General features: G+C 45.9%; 1 protein-coding gene and 1 pseudogene across 1 annotated transcript; both read left to right on the top strand.

Moving 5' to 3' along the window:
• The first annotated feature begins 1,197 nt into the window (after positions 1 to 1,197).
• On the top strand, positions 1,198 to 19,914 carry CTCFL (CCCTC-binding factor like). Its single transcript, XM_066626247.1, has 9 exons — positions 1,198 to 1,629; positions 4,009 to 4,187; positions 5,848 to 6,017; positions 9,399 to 9,532; positions 10,606 to 10,726; positions 11,693 to 11,842; positions 16,678 to 16,838; positions 18,063 to 18,245; positions 19,786 to 19,914. Exons 1-9 carry the CDS (start codon positions 1,198 to 1,200, stop codon positions 19,912 to 19,914), a joined length of 1,659 nt encoding a protein of 552 aa, XP_066482344.1.
• On the top strand, positions 14,286 to 14,405 carry LOC136650121 (5S ribosomal RNA; annotated as a pseudogene).
• Positions 19,915 to 20,719: the final 805 nt, after the last annotated feature.

Genomic DNA, 20,719 nt, shown 5'->3' with positions numbered 1-20,719 from the left:
GATTAAAGGAGAGCGGTGGTGGCGCTGGCAGACTCAGAGTCAAGGGGGTGCAGGGGTTAGCAACTGCACTAGTAACAGGCTTTAGAGGAGCAACAACCTGAGTTTGAATCTACTGGCCAAAAGTGTGACAATCTTGGCATTTTCAAGTAATACCATCATGTTATATACCATTCAATGCAGCACTTAATGCAGAATGCAATGAAACAAACCATGTCAAAATATCTCTATTCTATCAAAAGTTATAGCCAAATAACCAGAAGATAAAAACACAACTGCATTATGTAACCTAAACTGGATTTTTTAAAACTCAAAACTGAGTAATGAAACTGATTGTTCCGAGATCCAGTTAGGTATTATTATGATACAGCAGGGAACTAATAAGGTGTTAATATGGGGGAGCCTGGGGGGAAGTGGCAGAGCCAGTGGGTGGTGAGCTACGGGGAGGGGGGAGGTGAATTTCCCCCCATTTTCACTTTTTTTAAAAGCCCGGGCATGACATCACTTCCGGGGCATCATTTTGAACTTGGCACTGGGCTGCACAATCATTAGCTATGCCACTGCTCAGAGAGACAGGGACCCCAAGTGCACCACCTCTCAAAATCTGCCACTGATGCAGCTGCTTCTAGCTTCTAGTGGATGGGTCGGCCGCTATCTGGTCTCTAAATCTGATCATTTTGGGGAAATGCGAGACAGAAGGAAAGTATGCAGTGGCCACAAAGGGAATTGGCAGCAAAGAGATGTGGGGCTTTTAGAAATGGCTGAAATGTTAAGATTTATCATAAGATTCAGACTCAGTTGGAACCAGGAAATGATTTTTGTTAATATAAATCCTTGGTCAACAATTGGTTTTGAGTGAGGGAAAGTTTAAGGATGGAGCAAAATGGTGAACTGGAGAGATACTTTAACCCTGAAGTGGACTGCCAGTGCATCGATATCAGAGCTCTAATCCCGCCAAATGCACTTTTAGCATCTGGTCGGCAACTGGAGAAGAGGGATAGTTTTGACATTGAAATCCCATATTGCTGATCCCTAACTTAGAGGTTTTGTTTAACACAGATACTTTGCTCATGATTCAAGAGAACCATGAATAGCTACGATTTTGAACTTGAGCAGCAGTTCACCCAAATCAAAGATGCTGAACGAGTCTGCAACAAAGCACCAGAAGCTCAAGAAGGGAATGACTTATCCCAGGAGAAAATGGAAAGCTGTGTTTATAGTAAAGAGCCCCGAGACCTACATCCCATTTCATTTGGGAGACTGCCAGAAGGAGGAGGAGGAGATGATATTACCCAGTCTTCAGGGGAAGGAGGAAAACACCTTGTATTGCTAAAGACAATACATTGGAAGATGGAGAACAATGACTTCCAGGGGACTTCTCCTATCCATCAACCCTATGAGCTGCATACCATGATCCAGCAAGAGGCAAGCATCCTGCAGCATACTGAGACAGTATCTCCAAGTGGAAGTGTTCAAGAGAACCCAGAGGAAGGCTGGACCATAAGTTTGCTGGAAGGCCTTTATACAATCCATGAAATGGAAGTGATGAATGTTAACAATTTGAAAGAGGCACAAGTGCAGAATGAGGATGACAGTTCCACCAAGAAGACTCCGGATGTCCTTTGGATTAAGGTAGCCGTGCCTCATGATTAAAGTAGCTGTGTAATTGGTTGGGCAGCTATAGCTGAATATGCGTTATGGTGGCTGTTTAAGTCCTTGGATATAAATCACTTTAGACCTTTTTGAAGTAAACAGGATTATATTGGCTTTCTCTGACTTAACCAAGTTGCAGATCTGTCATTGGGGTGGAAAGAATATGGTAATTTGGTTGTCCTTGCTGTGTAAGAAGAAATAGTTACAAATAAAGAATCCACTTAAAAAGGAACTTCATAAGGAATGTATTTGGGAAAGAATAAGGTCTAAGCATTCTTAATAGGAATCTCTTTGAACTTTTCAGATTTTTTTTAAATATTGCTTAACATAAAAAGAGATGATGCCTATAAATCCAAGGCCTGTGTCTTGCAGCCCTGAACCCAATGTTCAATTTTCTTGCGCTCACTAGCAAACACTCTCATTTCTGTATTCTTTTTGCAGCAGCTGGGCTTGAAGAATCATTGAAGGAAATTTGCTTCTAGATTTATTCTGATGAGAGGAAATGGATGTCTGACTGCAAACAGTTTAAAACGATTTAAATTCAGACCAAATAAAGATCTTGTTTACAGAGAGTTGCCACAGACAACTGGTGTTGCACCAGGCCCTCCCAATTCAGATCCAGAATATGGTTTGAATTAAAGGTTTAAAACCCCTTCCCCCTATATCACAGTACTGATCTGGCACTCCTGTTTAAGAAAAAATGCATGTCACCTCTAATGATGCAATGAATTTAACATGAATACAGGCTGGGCATCCCTCATCCAAAGTGCTTGGAACCAGAAGCATTTTGGATATTGGATTTTTCCATATTTTGGAACACTTGAATATATTTTGAAACGCTTGAGAGATCTTGGGGATGGGGCCCAAGTCTAAACACAAAATTCACTAAAATTGAGTGTTGGGCGGGTTAGGACAGACAAAAGGAAATATTTCTTTACTCAGCGTGTGGTCGGTCTGTGGAACTCCTTGCCACAGGATGTGGTGCTGGCGTCCAGCCTAGACACCTTTAAAAGGGGATTGGACAAGTTTCTGGAGGAAAAATCCATTACGGGGTACAAGCCATGATGTGTATGTGCAACCTCCTGATTTTAGAAATGGGCTATGTCAGAATGCCAGATGCAAGGGAGGGCACCAGGATGAGGTCTCTTGTTATCTGGTGTGCTCCCTGGGGCATTTGGTGGGCCACTGTGAGATACAGGAAGCTGGACTAGATGGGCCTATGGCCTGATCCAGTGGGGCTGTTCTTATGTTCTTATGTTTCATATACTCTTAAACATATCGCCTGAAAGTAATTTTATACAATATTTTTAATAATTTTGTGCTTAAAAACAAGGATTGTGCATGAAACACAGTCTGTGAATTATTTCTTTAGGCAAAGAAAGTAAAAAAAAAAAAAGAAGTCATTTTGGCACTCAAAGAAGTTCCATATTTCGAAACACTCCGTATTTTGGATAAGGGATGCTGTCCTTAGCATTTATATTGCGCTTTTAAGTGCTCAGAGCACTTCATATATATATTGTCTTTTTGTAGTCCTGACAACCCTATAAGGCAGTGGTTCCCAAACCAACGAACTCTGGGGGTGCCTGGGTACCACCGTCCTACCTAGGCCGAGATTGCATGAAAGTTTGCATGTTCTCATGAGATATCACACGATCTCAGGAGAATACTGGCAATCGTCTTGTCTTCCTGTGGCACAGTGCCACTGTGAAAGTATTTCTGCAATACTAAGGGTACATGACCAGGGAAAGTTTGGGAGTTGCTGTTGTAAGGAAAGTGCTACTATTCCTGTATTGCTTTATGATACCACTTGTAAAAATGCCTGCAATGTGTAAATATGCTTCTTGCAGGTACTGTATCTCACACTGGTATGCAGAACAAAAGAATTAGTTTATTCTTTTATTACCTGTAAATTCCATTCTCTTTTGAAAGTCAAACCCTAGGCTAAAAATGGATCAGAAAGTTATGCAGTTGAGAGTTTGTGTGACTACAATGTGGGATCTTTGGATAGGCAGATTAATCTAGGGGATGCCTATAGGAAGTTGCTTATGACACCAGTGGGGATTTTTTTTTCCCCCATGGCAAATAAGAGAACTGGTGTCTGGAGCATCGCAGTACACCAGCTGTTATGTTATTTGGCCCTGAGATTGAAGACAGTGTGCCTCAGAATTCTAGTTGCATGGAAGCATTATTGAGATAGGCTGTGCCTTCTCATCTCCTGCCTGTGGGCTTCCTACGGGAATCTGATGGCTTGTGTATTTTAGCTGGGAAGTGTATTGGAGGTCTGGATTTGGGCTATCCTGTTTTGATACATCAGGATCCCACTGAGTTTCTCTTATTTTAATATATGTGTTCTAAAAGCAAATCGATAGAAGTAAAGATACCGCTGCAGATGGAGGAAAAGACCAAGAGCTACTTCAGGCTGGAGAGGAAAGAATAAGCCACCCTTCTATGGTGGAGGCAGCAAACATTCTGAGTAGCACAATGAAAGGCAATTCCTTGATCTTGCGGACTTCTGAAAATAAAGACCAAAGCAATGAATCTCCGTCAGAACATCCAGTTGTAACAAGCACCAATGTTCCTTCGAAGGCCCATGGAAGGGTAGCCCAGAGGAGAGACGGTATAAAGTCACCTGTACTGTTTTTGTGCTTTATATGCAGACACAACTTATTTAGTGAAGGGCATCCTGTTCTTTGACAGCTGATATCTGGTTTGCTCCTGTCAGGAAGGAAATGTGGGAGTGATTGGACTTTTGGTCTGATCCAGCAGGGCAGTTCTTAGGGTCCTTTGGCACCCTCTGATGTCATTCTATGTAATTCATTTATTCATAGTTACTCATTTATACATAGGACTTGGGGGCAAGTGTCAAAGCATGCCCTGAATTAATGTCATCCTTTGAAAGTGAGTCCCCAAAGGGACACAACGTACTTGTATTTTTTATCCTTTCCTTCCTCCAAGCATCTCAAGGCTGCACACATGGCTTTCATTCCCTAATTTCTCCCTACAATCCTGTCAGGTAGTTTAGGCTGAAAGATAGTGACTGTCCCAAAGTCACCCAGTGAGTTTCATGACTAAGGTAGGTCTGAGATCTCTGATATTGTGACAAGTACACATCCCATCTATCACACAGGTAGCCTCCAGGGAGTCCTGTACCCATAAGTGACTGATTGTACAAATGGCCCAGTTTGCATTGAAGGCTATGTATGTGTGTGTACCCTGTTGTTGCAGCTCTGTCCCCTAATGAGTGTATATACTGGAGCCACAGGATATGAAAATAGCTGTTCCTGTTGCAACTATCTTGTTCTTTTCATAAAGATTCATCTTGTGGTTTCTGCATATTGTTTATATCGAAACAGTTATGTTAGCACCTTTCCTTTTTCCTTTCAGTCTTATTACGTGTGAACTAAAGACTGCTAAAGGTCTGGTTCCCATTGGGGTCTAATCCTAAGGTTGTCCTATGTCAGCAGAACCTGTGTTCCGCCTGCATAGCATGCTTCCTGGCTGTCACAAAGGTGACTCAGCCAAGTAGTGCAGCCTGGCCGCTCCTGGAAGCAGCGAGTGACCGGGTCCATGTGGTGATGAACTGCAGATCCCCGCAGATCAAGCCCAGGAAGGCGGTGGGTTCGGCAGCAGCTGCACCAACCAAATCCTGACCCCATTCCCAGGCCTGATCCACCTTCCTGGGTCAACACGAACTTGCACCAGTGATATCACTGGCAGAGGTCTGAGTTGACCCACTGGGCCTTTAGGAGCTTACCCTAGAAGCATAGGAGTAAATGTTCCCCTTACCCCAAGGAGGCCTCTGGAGGCCAAAAGTCCCCCAGTGGAATTCAGTGGATGCTGGATTTGCAAGATTCAGGGGACACTGCCTTGGCACTGTGGCTTCATCATGCAGTGGATTGAGCCGCTCCATGTGTGAATGAGCCATTTCAGATCAAATATCAAAGAAGTAACTTTCATATAATTTCAAATATGATATATTTCAGGCCTCTTACACATTCAGCTGAAAATCATCAAGTAATGAGAAACCATTTATGAATGGAGCATGTGTGGGTGAGGGCAGAGGAGGGAATATAAAATTATAGCATCCGTTGCTTTTAAAAAGAAAATTTATTTTTAATGGCTTATTATTTTTGTATTGTTTATTAATGGCAGTTATTTTTAATGGCATAATGCAACTAAAAACAACTCTGTTTTCCTAGGAGATGTACTGCAACATTGCAATGTATGTGCCTTCACGTCTTATAGTGTGTCAGGCCTCAATCGACACATGAAAAAACACTCTAGCAAGAAACTGCACATGTGTCACCTCTGTCTTAAGGCTTTCCATACAGTTTCCCTCTTGCGCAATCATGTGAACACACATACAGGTAGGTTTATTAGGTGGGAAAGCTGCACATTTGTTTTATTTCATGCTTCCCAAATTTACAGTGCAATCCTATGCATGTTTATTTAGGAGTAAGCCCCAGTGTGTCTAGTGGACACTGGTAAGAATCTTTACGACTGCAGCCCAAACCTGCAGTTTTAACTAAATAAACCTGCAGTTTATTTAGTCAAAAGATATATATCCTGCTTTCATCAAATCCAAGGCAGCTCACAACAAAATTTAAACATGCGACAATATCTGAGAAATACTTAAAAACACAAAACGAACAGAGCCAGCACTGAAAGATCCTTCTTGTGTATCCTTCGACAACCTGCATTTCACTGAGCAATGGGAGACATTGTAAGTCATGGGTCAAATTGACAAAGGTGGATCTTCAGGGACCTTGGCCCCAAGCTGTTCAGCATGTCACCACAAAGTGGTGGTCCTGGCCACTGTGGTGCCCGGGGACATGCCTGGAGGTGCCACCCCCCCTTCTAAGGCCTTAAAGGAGTAGGGCCTTAAAATATCACTTCTAGGTTTTGGCCAAAAACCAGAAGTGATGTTTTAAGGCCCTCCGGGGGCCTTAGAAGGTCTTCTAAGGGGCTGTAAACATCACTTCCAATTTTTGACTGAAGAAAGCCTTCTGAGGGCTGGCATGGCTTCTCTGGTCTTTAGAACACTTCAGGAGGGAGGCAGTGGGCATGGGCAGCTATTGTGGCAGAACTGGGGTGGCGTCGGCGGCGCCCCCCCAACTATGCTGCCCGGGGTTACTTGCACCCGTGGACCACCCCAGGTATGCCATTGCTGTTCAGGGCTGTACTTTCCTGACCAGCTCCTTAAGTTGTGCCCAGATGTGAACTGGCAACCAGTGCAGGTGGAAGCACCAGGGTGAAATGTAATTAGTTAACAGCCATTAGCCAACTTGCCCTAGTTGAAGCTTCTGGAGGGTCTTCAGGGGCAGCCCTACATAAAGCCCAATGTAGTAGTCCAAACAAGAAGTGACTCAATGGGGGATTATTGAAGCCAGGTCTGACTGAGACGAAGGTGTGCTGTCAGACCAAGCTAAGAGAAAGCATTCAGGGCCACTGTCGTCATCTGGATAGCCAGGAACAAGCCTGGGTCCAGGGGTTCTCCCAAGTGATGAACTTGTTCCTTCCTCCACAGGCCTGCTTTACTACATGCAGATTCTGTCTGATGCTTTACGTGACTGAATGCTTCTTCCTAAGCAGAAGCAACACTTCATACATAAAAACAAGGTGCCAAGAGAAAAGCAGAGTCCCCACCAGACCAGTTTTCTAGATGGAAGGAATTTGGGGTGTGGCAGACCAGGTTGCCTCAGAAGCATCCATAACATCTAGTAACAGAGCACCCATTTTGTATGCAGGTGACCTTCTGTCAGGTTCAGTCCCTGGCAGGTTGGGCTGGAATTTGAAGCCCTGAAGAGATGCTGCCACCACCAGCACAGACAACAGTGAGCTGGACTGACCACAGTTCTGCTTTGCTATAAGCTTGGCCGTAACTGACTGCACTAGTGCCTGGGGCAGTGACGTCATGACATCACATGAAATCGTGCCATCTCTTCCAGGTTCTCCCAGGAGGAGGGGGTGCTCACTGCGGCCACTTTACATGCCCCATTCATTCTCCTCCTCCTGTGCCTACTCCAACAGTGCAAGGCAGTTACTTCCGGGTTCTCCCCAGAGGAGGAGGTGGTGCTGGCTTAGTGCGCCCTGCTCCTTCTGCTTTCAGGACTCCCAGCCTTCAGAGCAGAAGGAATGGGGCAAGCAAAGCCACCAGCCCCTCCTCCATAACTAGGGCAGAGCCTGGGGGCACTCATGTGTCCCTTCTTGGCAGAGCACTCCGAGGAGGTGCCCCTTAGGCTCTACCCTGGTTATGGCTGTGGCCATAAGACAGGTTGATACATTTATATGACATGGGATACCCCACCTCAGGGAGACTTGTATGTTATGTACACTTGGAAATAAGTTTCACTGAATAAAGTAAGGCTGACATGTGAGTAAACCTGCATAAGACTGGACTGGCTGTTTAGTCCTGGTTGCAGTTCTGTTTCTTCCCAAGAACTAAACCTGAAAACCAGTGAGGGATTGGGGGGGGGGGAACTAAAAAATAGTACATGATGTGAGGAGGGGGGGCTGTGATTGGGATTGAAACTATGGTAGGAACAAAGTAATAAAGTCCCCTCCTACCCACTGCAGCCCTCCCCGCGTGCACCACTGCAGCCCTTCACTGCAGCCCTCCCCGCGTGCACCACTAATAAAGGACTCTTGCCTCCCATTGGTCTATATTGCACATTTAAGCACATTCGTTTTCTGCTTAATGTCCAAAGATGCTGATTGCCTCTGCTGTTGATGTTCTGCTTTTTGTGTTGACTTCAATACCACGTTTACCATGTTTTGTAATTCAGCCTTGGTTCATGGGCCATGGAATTGGACTGTTGAAGCCAAACTGTGCATACCAGCACCTATTTAAAATCCAGTGACAATTCAGAGCATATTGGCATAGTTTTGTTTATCTGTTTTCTTTGCTTTTTCCTCTGAAAAGCCGCGCTTCCAGCTAAAAACCTAACTAGCCTGAAATGAAATAAATTCTTGTTAATGACAATGTGATCTGTTAAGTGTTTGATGAGCCATTTCTTCCTCGTTGCACTTCTTAAGATAGGTAGATATAAAACCAGCCATTGAACATTATAAGAAATGCAGGCTTAAAACAATAAACATTGTGAAGATCTTCATAAGAACATAACATAAGAACATAAGAACAGCCCCACTGGATCAGGCCATAGGCCCATCTAGTCCAGCTTCCTGTATCTCACAGCGGCCCACCAAATGCCCCAGGGAGCACACCAGATAACAAGAGACCTCATCCTGGTGCCCTCCCCTACATCTGGCATTCTGACTTAACCCATTCCTAAAATCAGGAGGTTGCACATACACATCATGGCTTGTACCCCATAATGGATTTTTCCTCCAGAAACTTGTCCAATCCCCTTTTAAAGGCGTCTAGGCTAGACGCCAGCACCACATCCTGTGGCAAGGAGTTCCACAGACCGACCACACACTGAGTAAAGAAATATTTTCTTTTGTCTGTCCTAACCCGCCCAACACTCAATTTTAGTGGATGTCCCCTGGTTCTGGTATTATGTGAGAGTGTAAAGAGCATCTCCCTATCCACTCTGTCCATTCCCTGCATAATTTTGTATGTCTCAATCATGTCTCCCCCCCCCCTCAAGCGCCTCTTTTCTAGGCTGAAGAGGCCCAAACACCGTAGCCTTTCCTCATAAGGAAGGTGCCCCAGCCCCGTAATCATCTTAGTCGCTCTCATTGTTCATGTTAACAAGATAGTTCCGTACCCCAATTTCTGCTTTCAGGGACCAAGCCATACAAGTGCAGTGAATGTGAGATGGCCTTTGTTACCAGTGGTGAACTTTCAAGGCACAGGCGATATAAGCATACCCTTGAGAAACCCTTTAAGTGCTCCTTCTGTGACTATTGCAGCGTAGAGGTAAGTACTGTATAAGCTCCATAGCACTTTTTGTAGTCCAGTGTGAGCTCTGTGTGTGGGGGCAGCAACAGAGGAGAGAGCAGTGGCATTCCTCGAGGGGGTGTAAAGCACTGAGTTTTGCAGGGAGCCTCACCGTGGTGTGCAAATTGTCCCTCCCCCTCCTTTTCGGAACCATTCCACGTGGGGCATTCCGCCTCTGTTTTGCTCCCTCCCGCCTGGAATGGCTTCGAAGGGGAGGGGGAGGGGCCGCTTGCACACTGTAGGGAGGCTCCCTGGAAAACTTAGTGCTTTGCACCCCCTCTAGCTATGCCACTAGGAGAGCATTTTTTTTTTTTTTTTTAGATTGATGGTGCTTTAAATGAGGGATTGCTGTTTACAGCCCACTTTTGCCTCTGGAAAACAGAAGTGTTGTGCAATTTTGAGAAATATCTAGAACGTGGAACTCTGCTAGCAGCTGGTAAACCAGACAGTGCTGGTAAAAGGCACTCTTTGCCACTGTTACCACCAGGCTAACCACTGACAGCCAATGTGGTCTTATGCTTAAAGTTTGAACTAGGATCAGAAAGGCCTGGGTTCAAAATCCCCACTTCAGTTGTACTTGCCCAACCCAGTCTCCCTTACAGGATCGTTGTGAGGACAAAAAGCAACAACCCACATGCATGCAACTCCAAACTGTGAACGTGCCCCTTTTGTAGGAGAATGTGACTTCTTCTGAAACACACTGTGCAGGCGCTTTCACTCCCTGTTCAGCAGCACCTCAGTCTTATCAGGATTAAATTTCAGCTTGTTCACCCCCATCTATTCCTGTACTGATGCCAGATCCTGATTAGTAATCCAATTGTTATATGCTCAGCTATTTTCCTATATAGGTGTGCATTGCATTAAAAGAGGAGAACCATTTTAGAAGGGATGAAAATAGGAAGATGCAACCATTTTGACAGGGTGACTTGTTGACAAGTGCAGCGTTTGTCATACTGTACTGGTAGTGCTTTTTAAAAAAAAAATACACGGATAGTTTTGGCTTTATCCTTGGTGCTATTGCTATTTAATTTCTTTTTCCTTTATAACAATAGGCAAGCAAACTGAAGCGTCATATTCGCTCACACACAGGCGAGCGCCCTTACAGCTGTACTCTCTGTGCCTATGCCAGCAGAGACACTTACAAGCTAAAAAGGCACATGGTCACTCACTCAGGTAAGAATTTGGGATGCAGTACAAAAAACAGTTCACTGCCCTTTTTCAGTGTGGGCGTACCTGGGTTTTGCTGTTGTATACCATTTGAAAGTAACATGTATTCTATGTTCCAGTGGCATAGCTAGAGGGGGTGCAAAGCACTCAGTTTTGCAGTGAGCCTCCCCACAGTGCGCAAGCGGCCCCTCCCCTTTGGAGTCATTCTGGGCAGGGGGAGCACAAGAGAGGCATTCATCTCTATTTTGCTCCCACCACCCAGAATGGCTCCGAAGGGGAAGGGGAGGGGCTGCTCACATGGCGAGTTCAGGCGCCTGCAAAGTGCTATGCACCCCCTCTAGCTACATGGCTATGCTCAACACTCTGGAGAAAGGGTTCGATAAAAATGAAATTGGTACATCCATCTGTGCACATGGTGCTCTCTTTTTGTAAAATAGCGTGCATGGGAAAACAGACAATGAGGGCCCATCTGTGGCATGCAGAGAAGGTTTTTCCCTTTTGCTGCCATCTCATTTTTCTGCAGCAAATTCACCCCCCCCCCCCCAATTATTTTCTTCTAGCATATAGCAGCTTTAGAGATAGATAGGTCATTTGGGGAGGGGAGAAGATTTTTGACCAGAGAGCAACACAGGGGAAAGGATTAATTCCCCTGCCCTGTCTGCCACAGTTCTGATTTGCTTCAGTTTCCTTTCCCTGTGGCTGGTTTTTGTTAAAGAAGCATAGCCATTCTTTAAAAACTTTTTTTAACATAATGTGTAGTTTGGCCTTTAGCATGGTGCACCAGGCAGGCAAACCACTAGACCTGAAATCTCAGCAGAGTTATAAGTGTTACGTTCCCTAGAGGAGAACTAGTTACAGTGTAATTTCCAGGGGCAGTAAAAATTAGGAGGAAACTAGTATGTATTAAAAGCACCACCATTTGCAGCCATGACGATACCATTTTCAGTTTGCATGCTCATCTTTTTCTTCTAGGTGAAAAACCCTTTGAGTGTATGGTTTGTAAGGCCAGGTTCACTCAGGCCGGAACTCTGAAATTTCATATATTGCACAAACATGGGAAAAATGTGCCCAAGTATCAGTGCCCACACTGTTATGCAACTGTTGCCAGGAAGGGAGATTTACGTAAGTTTTGCAGTTTGTCTGTGGGTCTTTCTTTCTTTCTTTCTTTCTTTCTTTCTTTCTTTCTTTCTTTCTTTCTTTCTTTCTTTCTTTTTAATGCTATGAAACCAATAGAGAATTAGGTTGGCATAATGATCTAATTCTGACTTAAGAAACTTCGGACTCCGAAGTACTGTAATCTGGCTTGTTTGTTCTAAATCAATAGTTTGAACTCTGGAGGGAAGAAACCATGATTTTTTGAACCAGGGTGCCATGTGTGCCATCCTGAGCTCCTTGAAGGAAGACTGAGATAAAAATGCCCTACAGAGAAATAGGTGCCACAGTCTGGAGTTTTTCAGACTGCAGCCACCCAAGGAGAAAAATCCCATTTCCAAAGTGAACCTCTGTGGCCAGACACTCAGCCACAACAATATTTAGTATGTTTATTTACAGTGCTTTTTTTGTAAAAGAAAAGGTGCAGGAACTCACAACTTGTTAATCTTTTATTTATTTATTTATTTATTTATTTATTTATTTATTTATTTATTTATTTATTTATAAGCCATTTTTAATTGGAGAAATAAAATATTTTTTATGTGCTTCCCCCTAAAGATGAACTTACTTCTGAGTAGACATGCATAGTATTGGGCTGTCAATCTCCATATCCCCTTCCCCCTAGCTACTTTTTCTACACAAGGGGAAAAATACTGTACAGGTGCACTTGTAGCATGTAGTATGTAGTGTGGCACTACTTCGAGGAGAGGAAGCAGTGAATGGATTCCAAAAAATGGCTTACATGAGTTCCATGTAGTAAAATTACTCTAAGCAACTGTGGGAGTAAGAACAAAAAAGGAATTCTTACACGAGAGGGGTTAAATATTCAGGTATCAGAATACTCTGTGTCTTTGGGAAGGTGCTTGGAATGCAATTGTATGTTCTCTGCTGCCCTGAGCAGCTGCTGTGCTTTGCTGGAGAGGAGCTGCAAACGCTGGCTGGTGGAGGGCATGCTTGTGGGGGAAGGATGAGGAGGATCTCTGGCAAGGCTGGACAGCACGTTGTACACACGTAGAATCCCTTTTCACCTGCCCTTAGCATGTGAAAACGGGTGCAGATATATATCTCTGCCAGGATTAAGAGCCCAATCCTAGGTATGTCTACTCTAAAGTAAGTCTCGTTCTAGTCAATGGAGCTTACTCCTGGGAAAGTGCCTAGGATTGCAGCCTAAGAGCCCAATCCTATGCATGTCTACTCAGAAGTCCACTTTAGTGAATGGGGCTTACTGTGGTTAGAATGGCAGCCTCAGGGCCCAATCCTGTGCCTGTATACTCAGAAGTCAGTCCCATTAGAGTCAATGGGGCTTCCTCCCAGGAAGGTGTGGAGAGGACTGCAGCCTCAGAGCCAAAGCCTATGGCTGTCTCCTCAGAAGTCAGTCCCACTAGAGGCAGTGGGGCTTCCTCCCAGGAAAGTGTGGACAGGACTGCAGCCTCAGAGCCCCTCCTGTGCCTGTCTCCTCAGAAGTCAGTCCCACTAGAGGCAGTGGGGCTTCCTCCCGGGAAAGTGTGGAGAGGACTGCAGCCTCAGAGCCCTTCCTCTGCCTGTCTACTCAGGCTGCAAGGCTATGACACTTTCCCAGGAGTAAGCCCCATTGAACACAATGGAACTTACTTCTGAGTAGACATGCCTAGGCTTGGGCTCTCCGGCTGCAAGGCTATGCACCCTTTCCCAGGAGCAAGCCCCATTGAGCACAATGAGACTTACTTCTGAGTAGACACGCCTAGGCTCATGCTGCAGATTGGCACGGGGGCTGCACCAGCCAGCTTCCTTCCCCTCCTCCTCCGCCAAGCCAGTACGTGGGCATTCCGTGGGTGCCGCAGCCCGACTCGCTGGCTGGCTGGCTGTCTGTCTGTCCTCCTCCTCGGCGTCTGCGTGTGTCCCCCGTGCCCTCCACCGGCTTGGAAGCTGCACGGGGAAGCAGAACGTGGGGGGAGGGGAGGTGGGCTGGGCTCAGGCGAGAGCTTGGGGATGGGGCAGGAGGGGGTTGTTGTGCGGTCAGGCAAGAGCCAGGCGCCCACCCACCCTGCACCCCCAGCACCCACCCAGCGAATGCCTCTGTTTTACTCCCCCCCTCCTGGAATGCCTCGGAAGGGGAGGGGCCCCTGCAAAAAGGTGCCGGAACTGCGTCCCCCCGCGTTCCATTAGAAAAAAAGCCCTGTTTATTTATATCCCACTTTCCTACCAAAGGTGTATCTAAATGGCATGCAGTCCAGTAATATAAACAAGCAGCAAAACTGTTGTGTTCAACATTTTGACATTAAAAAAAGTAGAAGCATTGAACTGAAACAGCAGGACATTATGCATTGGAAAGCATACCTAATAAAGTTTCCAAAACCTGATCAACAGAAAGAAGGGGAGCCCACGAGACGTCCCTAGTGAGGGCATTCCAAAATTGTAGTCTAAAAAGGCCCCCACCCTCAGTAACTGTTACCCTGCACATGCCTGATCTCGTCTGATCTCGGAAGCTAAGCAAGGTCAGGCCTGGTTAGTACTTGGATGGAAGACCGCCTGGGAATACCGGGTGCTGTAGGCTTATACCATAGTCTTTCAAGACTGAAGGTTGCCAACCAACCTCAGTAACCAAAGTGGGGAGGGGGGAGCTGATCTTCATAAATTGTTCTTGTATGCTCTCTCTCTCTCTCTTTCTCTCCCCCCCCCCCAGAAATTTCTTATTCCAGTCGTTCTCTGCTGGTCTCCCATATGAACCTGCCTCAACCCTCAGAAAGGCAGTAGGAGCAGTTTGCTAAGCAGTGCCGCAGTGAAGCCTCTATTATTACAACTGAGCTTGTGCAGCCCCACAGACATGAGCTGTGCTGCAGCAGGGCTTGGCGCATTCTACTGTTTAGGGTTTGCTGGTCTTACTGCACTTGGCAACAATCTGCAAGCAGCTGGATTTTTTTGTTGCAAAGTCAAGTGGCACCATCTTGTGGCTGTTCTGAATTAATGCACCCTTGTCAGGCCAGCCTCCATGGTTAACTTTGATCGTCATGTCGGCCTGGCGCATTAACACCTGGACTTTTATCTCTATTTTGCAAAAGTCAGTTAATTATATAATTCTTGACACTCTGGCTGCTTTACATTTCATTAAGCCTGTATTGCAGGTTATTTTTTGAGTCCAAGAGAGTCATAACTTGTGATTTGGCGAAGGAATCTTTAACTTTATTGTCGCAATAACCTGTTAAGCATCGGAGAACAAAACAGAATATTTCAGACTCCTTATGTTTAAAAGTGTAAGACCTCACACTCCTAGGAATTTTCCCCCTCTGATGTACATTTCCTGTCCTTAGAGCAGGGGTGCCCAAAATTTTTGGTCGGAGGGCCACATCATCTCTCTGACAGTGTGTCGGGGGCCAGGGGAAAAAAAGAATTAATTTACATTTAAAATTTGAATAAATTTACATCCATGAATACATTAGAGTTGGAACATATATGAACAAATGAATATTACTGAGGCAGTGATGCACACAGGACAGTCAGGGATGTGCTTTTACCAAACATACTGACCAAGCGAGAAAAGGCTTAACATTACTCTTAACGTGACTGAACATGACTCTTGACCACACACGTTTTGCCCAGAAATAAAACACATAAAGACATAAATTGTTCAGAGGCAATGATGCACATGGACACAGGGATGGGTAAAATAACGTCAGTCAGGAGCAAATCAGGGATGTGCTTCGAAGTTAGCGAGACTCACCATTCCTCTCCATAGGTAGAGTTAAGGGTGGCGAGCACATGGGCAGCCCCAGAAAGCCCAAAGCAGCAGCTGCAGAGACTTGAAGGTCTTGCTATAGCTCCAAACCTATAAAAGGTCTTATGCAAAGCAAGGCCAGCCTTTCCTTCACTGCCGCTGCTGCTTCACAGACATGAAGCAGCAAGCAGCGGAGAGAAAACTAGGCCCACAGCTCGTGTTGGGAAGTTGCATTGGGCCAGCTCAGGCTCCAGCAAGTCTCTGGTGGGCCTGAGGCTTTTTGGAGACTGGGGGCACTCCGCAGGCCAGATTTGGGATCCCCAAGGGCCACAAATGGCCCATGGGTCGGGATGTGGGCACCCCTGTCTTAGAGGATCAGCGAACAAGTGTACATTAGTGAGTCACAGAGGACTAAACTATTTGTTACCAGGACTTTGGTCGTGTTTTTTCTCCCCTTTTCCCTTTAAAATAGTGTGGGGCAGGGAGGGGGCTTTAGAACTTTGTCACTTCCGTGATTCCAGTCCTGGTGATATCCCTCCCTCAGTGACATTCCCAGGGGAGGGGCAAAACAGTAAATTGTGCAGGCACCTCAACTCGTTATGTAAGTGGCCACTCCCCCTCACCTCTGAAGCCATTCTGGCCCATGAGAGCAATGGGAAGCAGATGCCTCTGTGTTACTCTTGCCATCAGGAATGGCTCCGAAGGTGAGGGGAGGGGCCACTTTCATGGTGAGTTGAGGCACCTGCATAACTTACTGTTTTGCCCCCCCCCCCATAGGAACATCACTGCCTCCAAAACGTGCTGTTTTTGGATGAGAAAAAAGTTTCCATTGACTGCCAATGGTTTGCCACTGTGAGATGACCTGCTGTGACTATCATGAGCTTTGTCAGCTTGGAAACTGGCTCCACTTCCAACGCAGAATCGAAAATATGTCAGAAATGCTGGTTTCCAAAGCCCTGATTTCTTCTACCTATATAGCTAATGCATTCAGCACTCAGGAAGGCATACGTGTATAGTATATCCAACTGAGGACTCTTCATATGTAATTTTTTTTTTGGGGGGGGGGGGGGTCCATAAGAAATACTAAAAACTTTCTGTCCTGTTACTGTTTTAGGTATTCACTTGCGAAACCTGCATTCATACATTGAAGTGCCACTGAAGTGCAATTACTGTGAAGGTACCTTCCATGAGCGGTACGCGTTCAGAGAGCACAAGAAGACACACAGAAATGAGAAGAGATTCAGGTGTGATCAGTGCAGTTATGCGTGCAAGCAGGTAGTTGGAATCTGATGGCCAGGTGGATGGAATTCATGGGGGGGGGGGTAGCCTGAGCTCTGTGCAAATGTCTATTGCACAGTCAGGCACCGGGCCCAGCTCCAGCAGGGGGAGGACATGATGTCACTGGGGGGGGGGGTAAATGAAACAACCAGGTGGCAGTGCAGCCTCTGGGGGGGGGGAGGGCAGAACAGGGGGAGAAACTGGGGCAGGAGTGGGTTGGACAAGTGGAGCCCTGCTGCTCCAGATCATGAACTCCGTGTCAGGCCAGAAACCCAACATAGAGACTCTCGCATATGCGCTGGCAAAATAGCCAGTGCAGACACGAGGAGACTCCCGGAGACTTCCCAGAGCCTGCTGGATACAGTGGTAGCCTCTTCAGCGCCACCAGGAAGCATAGGATTGAGCTGCGCATCATAATTTGTTGTTCTGTCCTTACGACTGGCCCTGTTTAGCATCTTTTTGCAGCATATATACCCTGCATTGCTTCCGTGTGAACATTGGAAGCTGCCTTCTCCTATGTCCATCAAAGACAGTATTGTCTACACCAGGAGTGTCCAAACATTTTGGCAGGAGGGCCACATCATCTCTCTGACACTGTGTCGTGGGTCGGGGGGGGGGGGAAATAATTAATTTACATTTAAAATTTGAATAAATTTACATAAATGAATATATTAGAGATGGAACTTATACAAATGAATGAAGGTCTTGCAGTAGCTCAAGGCCATGCACAAAGCAAGGCCAGCCTTTCCTTGGCTGCCACTGCTGCATCACAGACATGAAACAGCAAGTAGTGGAGGGAGCCCTCATCCCACAGCTCAGGTGAGAGGTTGAACAGTCATCCTCACGCTGAGAGTAGTACCATTGGGCCAGCATGGACTCCAGCAAGTCTCTGGAGGGCCAGAGGCTCATTGGAGACTGGGGGCTCCCCGCAGGCCGGATTGGGAGCCTCTGAGAGCTGCAAGTGGCCCCCGGGCCGGGGTTTGGGCACCCCTGGTCTACACTGACTGGCAGCGATCTCCAGGATTTCATCAAAGGGTCTTCCGAAGCCTTCCCCTGAGATACCTGGGATGAATTTTGGAACTTCTGCATTCAGAGAATGTGCTCTGCCACTGAGCTACAGCCTCACCATCCTTGTCTATCTCCCCATATTCCATCTTTAAAACAAAAAATCCTTCCCCCCCCCCCAATGATTGCCTTTGTTTTGTCCAATGCCATTTTCAGGAGCGTCACATGATTATGCACAAGAGAACACATTCCGGTGAGAAGCCCTTCATATGCATCTCTTGCAACAAATGCTTTCGACAGAAGCAGCTCCTCACCATTCACTTCAAGAAATACCATGATGTCAATTTTCAGCCAAGAATCTATGAATGCCCGAAGTGTGGCAAGGGCTATTCACGCTGGGTATGCTACCTTGTCTTTAAGGAACCCCTTTGGAAATTGTCTGAAGTCAAATAATTCCAGGGTTGTGCATGGTCCGCTGTTTCACGTAAGGGCAGAAGGAGTCAGGTGTTTGATATAGGGCTGTACCTCAATGATAGCTCACCTGTTTCACAGGCAGAAGATCTCAGGTTCAATCCCTGGTAGCTTCAGGTAGGATGCGGAAAGTTTTCTATCTGAAACCTTGAAGGTGACCTGGTATAAAGCAAATTCATTGGTTCAGAACGATCCTTTAAAACTTTTTTTAAAAAAAGATAAACCTAACAGCGCCAAGATCGGCTGCAAAGTTTCTGGGCAATGCCTGGTGAAATCTCAGGGTTGGTGTTCACTGCCCTTGCCTCTCCAGATTACTAGTAGAAGCAGAATAGTTAGGGAAATTAAAGTAATATATGCAGTGTTAGTTAACTGGCTTCACTTATCAGAATGTATCTTTCAGGACACAAGTTTTTGCTGTGTCATTTTTCTGACACCCAGTGTAGGCTGAGTCCTGTGAACTGACATAAGGGCAGAACCAGTGCACAGCCTGAAGAGCATTTCTATGTTTTGGCAAAGCTCCAAGTAGTACCAAGTTTCCTGCCTCATGCAGGCAAGATTCTGTGCCTCTTTGTCAATGCAGCTTCGTTGGCATTTGTGTATATACAGCTCTGAAGTTTGCAGCGTTTAAATTTGATCTGAAAATAAGCTGGGGACAAACCTGCCTGCCTGACACTGTGGTAAAAAGGACACCCTTTACAAAGTAGGGACATTTCGAACCCAGTCCTATTTGAAAAGTGTGCTATGTCCAGTGGGGTGGGAACGGATTGGGAGGCTTTGGAGGGAAAAGGGGATCGCCTTACCCCTCCGAAGCCTCCCTAGACTTGCACCAGTTCTGTAGCTGGAACAAGTCTGAGGAGAGCAAGGAGGCAGGGATACTGCAAAATGAGAGGATAGGGTCTAGTGCACACCTTCACTGCTGGATCCACACCCTCCTGCAGCCTCCTGCCCCCATTCCTCCTCCCTGCCCCATTTTACCCCCTCTCCACCTCTGCCACTGCTTTTCCTGCTCCAGGCAGGTCCAGTGATGTTCCAGGAGTGATGCCCCCTCTTGTTGCAGCACTCCCAAAATGGCTGCTGACAGAATATGGCATGTGACAGCCCAATCCAGAATAGCATTGGGCTGATAGTCTGAACAACTTAGAACCAAGGTGTTTAAGGTATGCCTTTCTGTGCATCCCACTTCCTTTATTTATTGTATTTGCATTCTTCACCATGGAGCTCAAGACCTCATGCATGGTCACCCAGATTCTCACTGACCAAACGCAGACCTACTCAGCTTCAGCAAGGTAGCTGTGTGATGGTTCTTGGCATGTATAGAGGGTCTTCTCCAATGTGGCACCTGGATTGTTTCAGGAGATGAGTTTGTTCTCTCATGCCATTTTGTCATCTCTTGAAGATTTTTTCAGCTGCATTATATCTGAAAGCTTTACATTTATGGGACTTATTTTTTATATCTTCTATTGGATAGAATAATATGCGTAAACATGCAGAGAAATGTGGAGAGACAAAGACTAAAAGGCCCAGCAAAGTAAACAAGAGCAGAAAGAAAGAATGTGCAAGATCAAGCCATGATGTCAATCAAGAAGGTAATAACTAAGCTTATCTCAGGTGGAATTTGAGAACTAAAGGCATTTTGGCAATGCCTGGGTGTGAAAAGCAAGTTTTTGCTAGACTGGATTTGGTTGGGGCTCATCCATATCAAAACTAGAACATAAGAAGAACCATGCTGGATCAGGTCAAAGGCCTAAATAGTCCAGCTTCCTGTGTCTCACAGTGGCCCACAGTGGCCCACCTGGGTCTTCCTGTGACTCACACAAGACCCAACAAGAGACCTGCATCCTGCTGCCCTCCCTTGCATCTGGCATTCTGAGGTAGCCTACTTCTAAAATCAGGAGGTTGCACATGCCTATCATGCCCTTTAACCTGCGATGGACTTTTCTTCCAGAAATCTGTCCGATCCCATTTTAAAGGCATCTAGGCCAGATGCCATCACCACATCCTGTGGCAAAGTGTTTCACAGGCTAATGAAATGTGGTGACCAGATCTGGACACAATACTCCAGATATGGCCTTATCATCGATTTGTACAATGGCATTATAATATTGGCTGTTTTATTCTCAATACCTTTTCTAATTATCCCAAGCATAAGAACATAAGAATAGCCCTGCTGGATCAGGCCAAAGGCCCATCTAGTCCAGCTTCCTGTGTCTCACAGTGGTCCACCAGATGTCTCTGGGAGCACACGAGACAACAAGACACAGCTTGCGTCCTGGTCTTGTTGTCTTGTGAAACATTTGGTGTAAGCCTTGGAATTAGCATGGAATTAGCCTTCTTCACTGCCACCGCACATTGGGTCAACACTTTCACCAGGCTGTCCACCTGCACCCTAAGAACTCTCTTCT

Source organism: Tiliqua scincoides, chromosome 4, assembly GCF_035046505.1.
Source record: "Tiliqua scincoides isolate rTilSci1 chromosome 4, rTilSci1.hap2, whole genome shotgun sequence".
Lineage (NCBI taxonomy): Eukaryota > Metazoa > Chordata > Lepidosauria > Squamata > Scincidae > Tiliqua > Tiliqua scincoides.
This window is presented reverse-complemented; position numbering and strand designations above follow the sequence as displayed.

Excerpts from the sequence above, each read along its gene's own strand:
- CTCFL (XM_066626247.1), top strand. The coding sequence starts at position 1,198 with ATGGAAAGCTGTGTTTATAGTAAAGAGCCCCGAGACCTACATCCCATT. Across the intron at positions 1,630-4,008 it reads CGGATGTCCTTTGGATTAAG|CAAATCGATAGAAGTAAAGA; the intron begins GTAGCCGTGCCT and ends GTGTTCTAAAAG. Across the intron at positions 18,246-19,785 it reads GCAAGGGCTATTCACGCTGG|AATAATATGCGTAAACATGC; the intron begins GTATGCTACCTT and ends TCTATTGGATAG.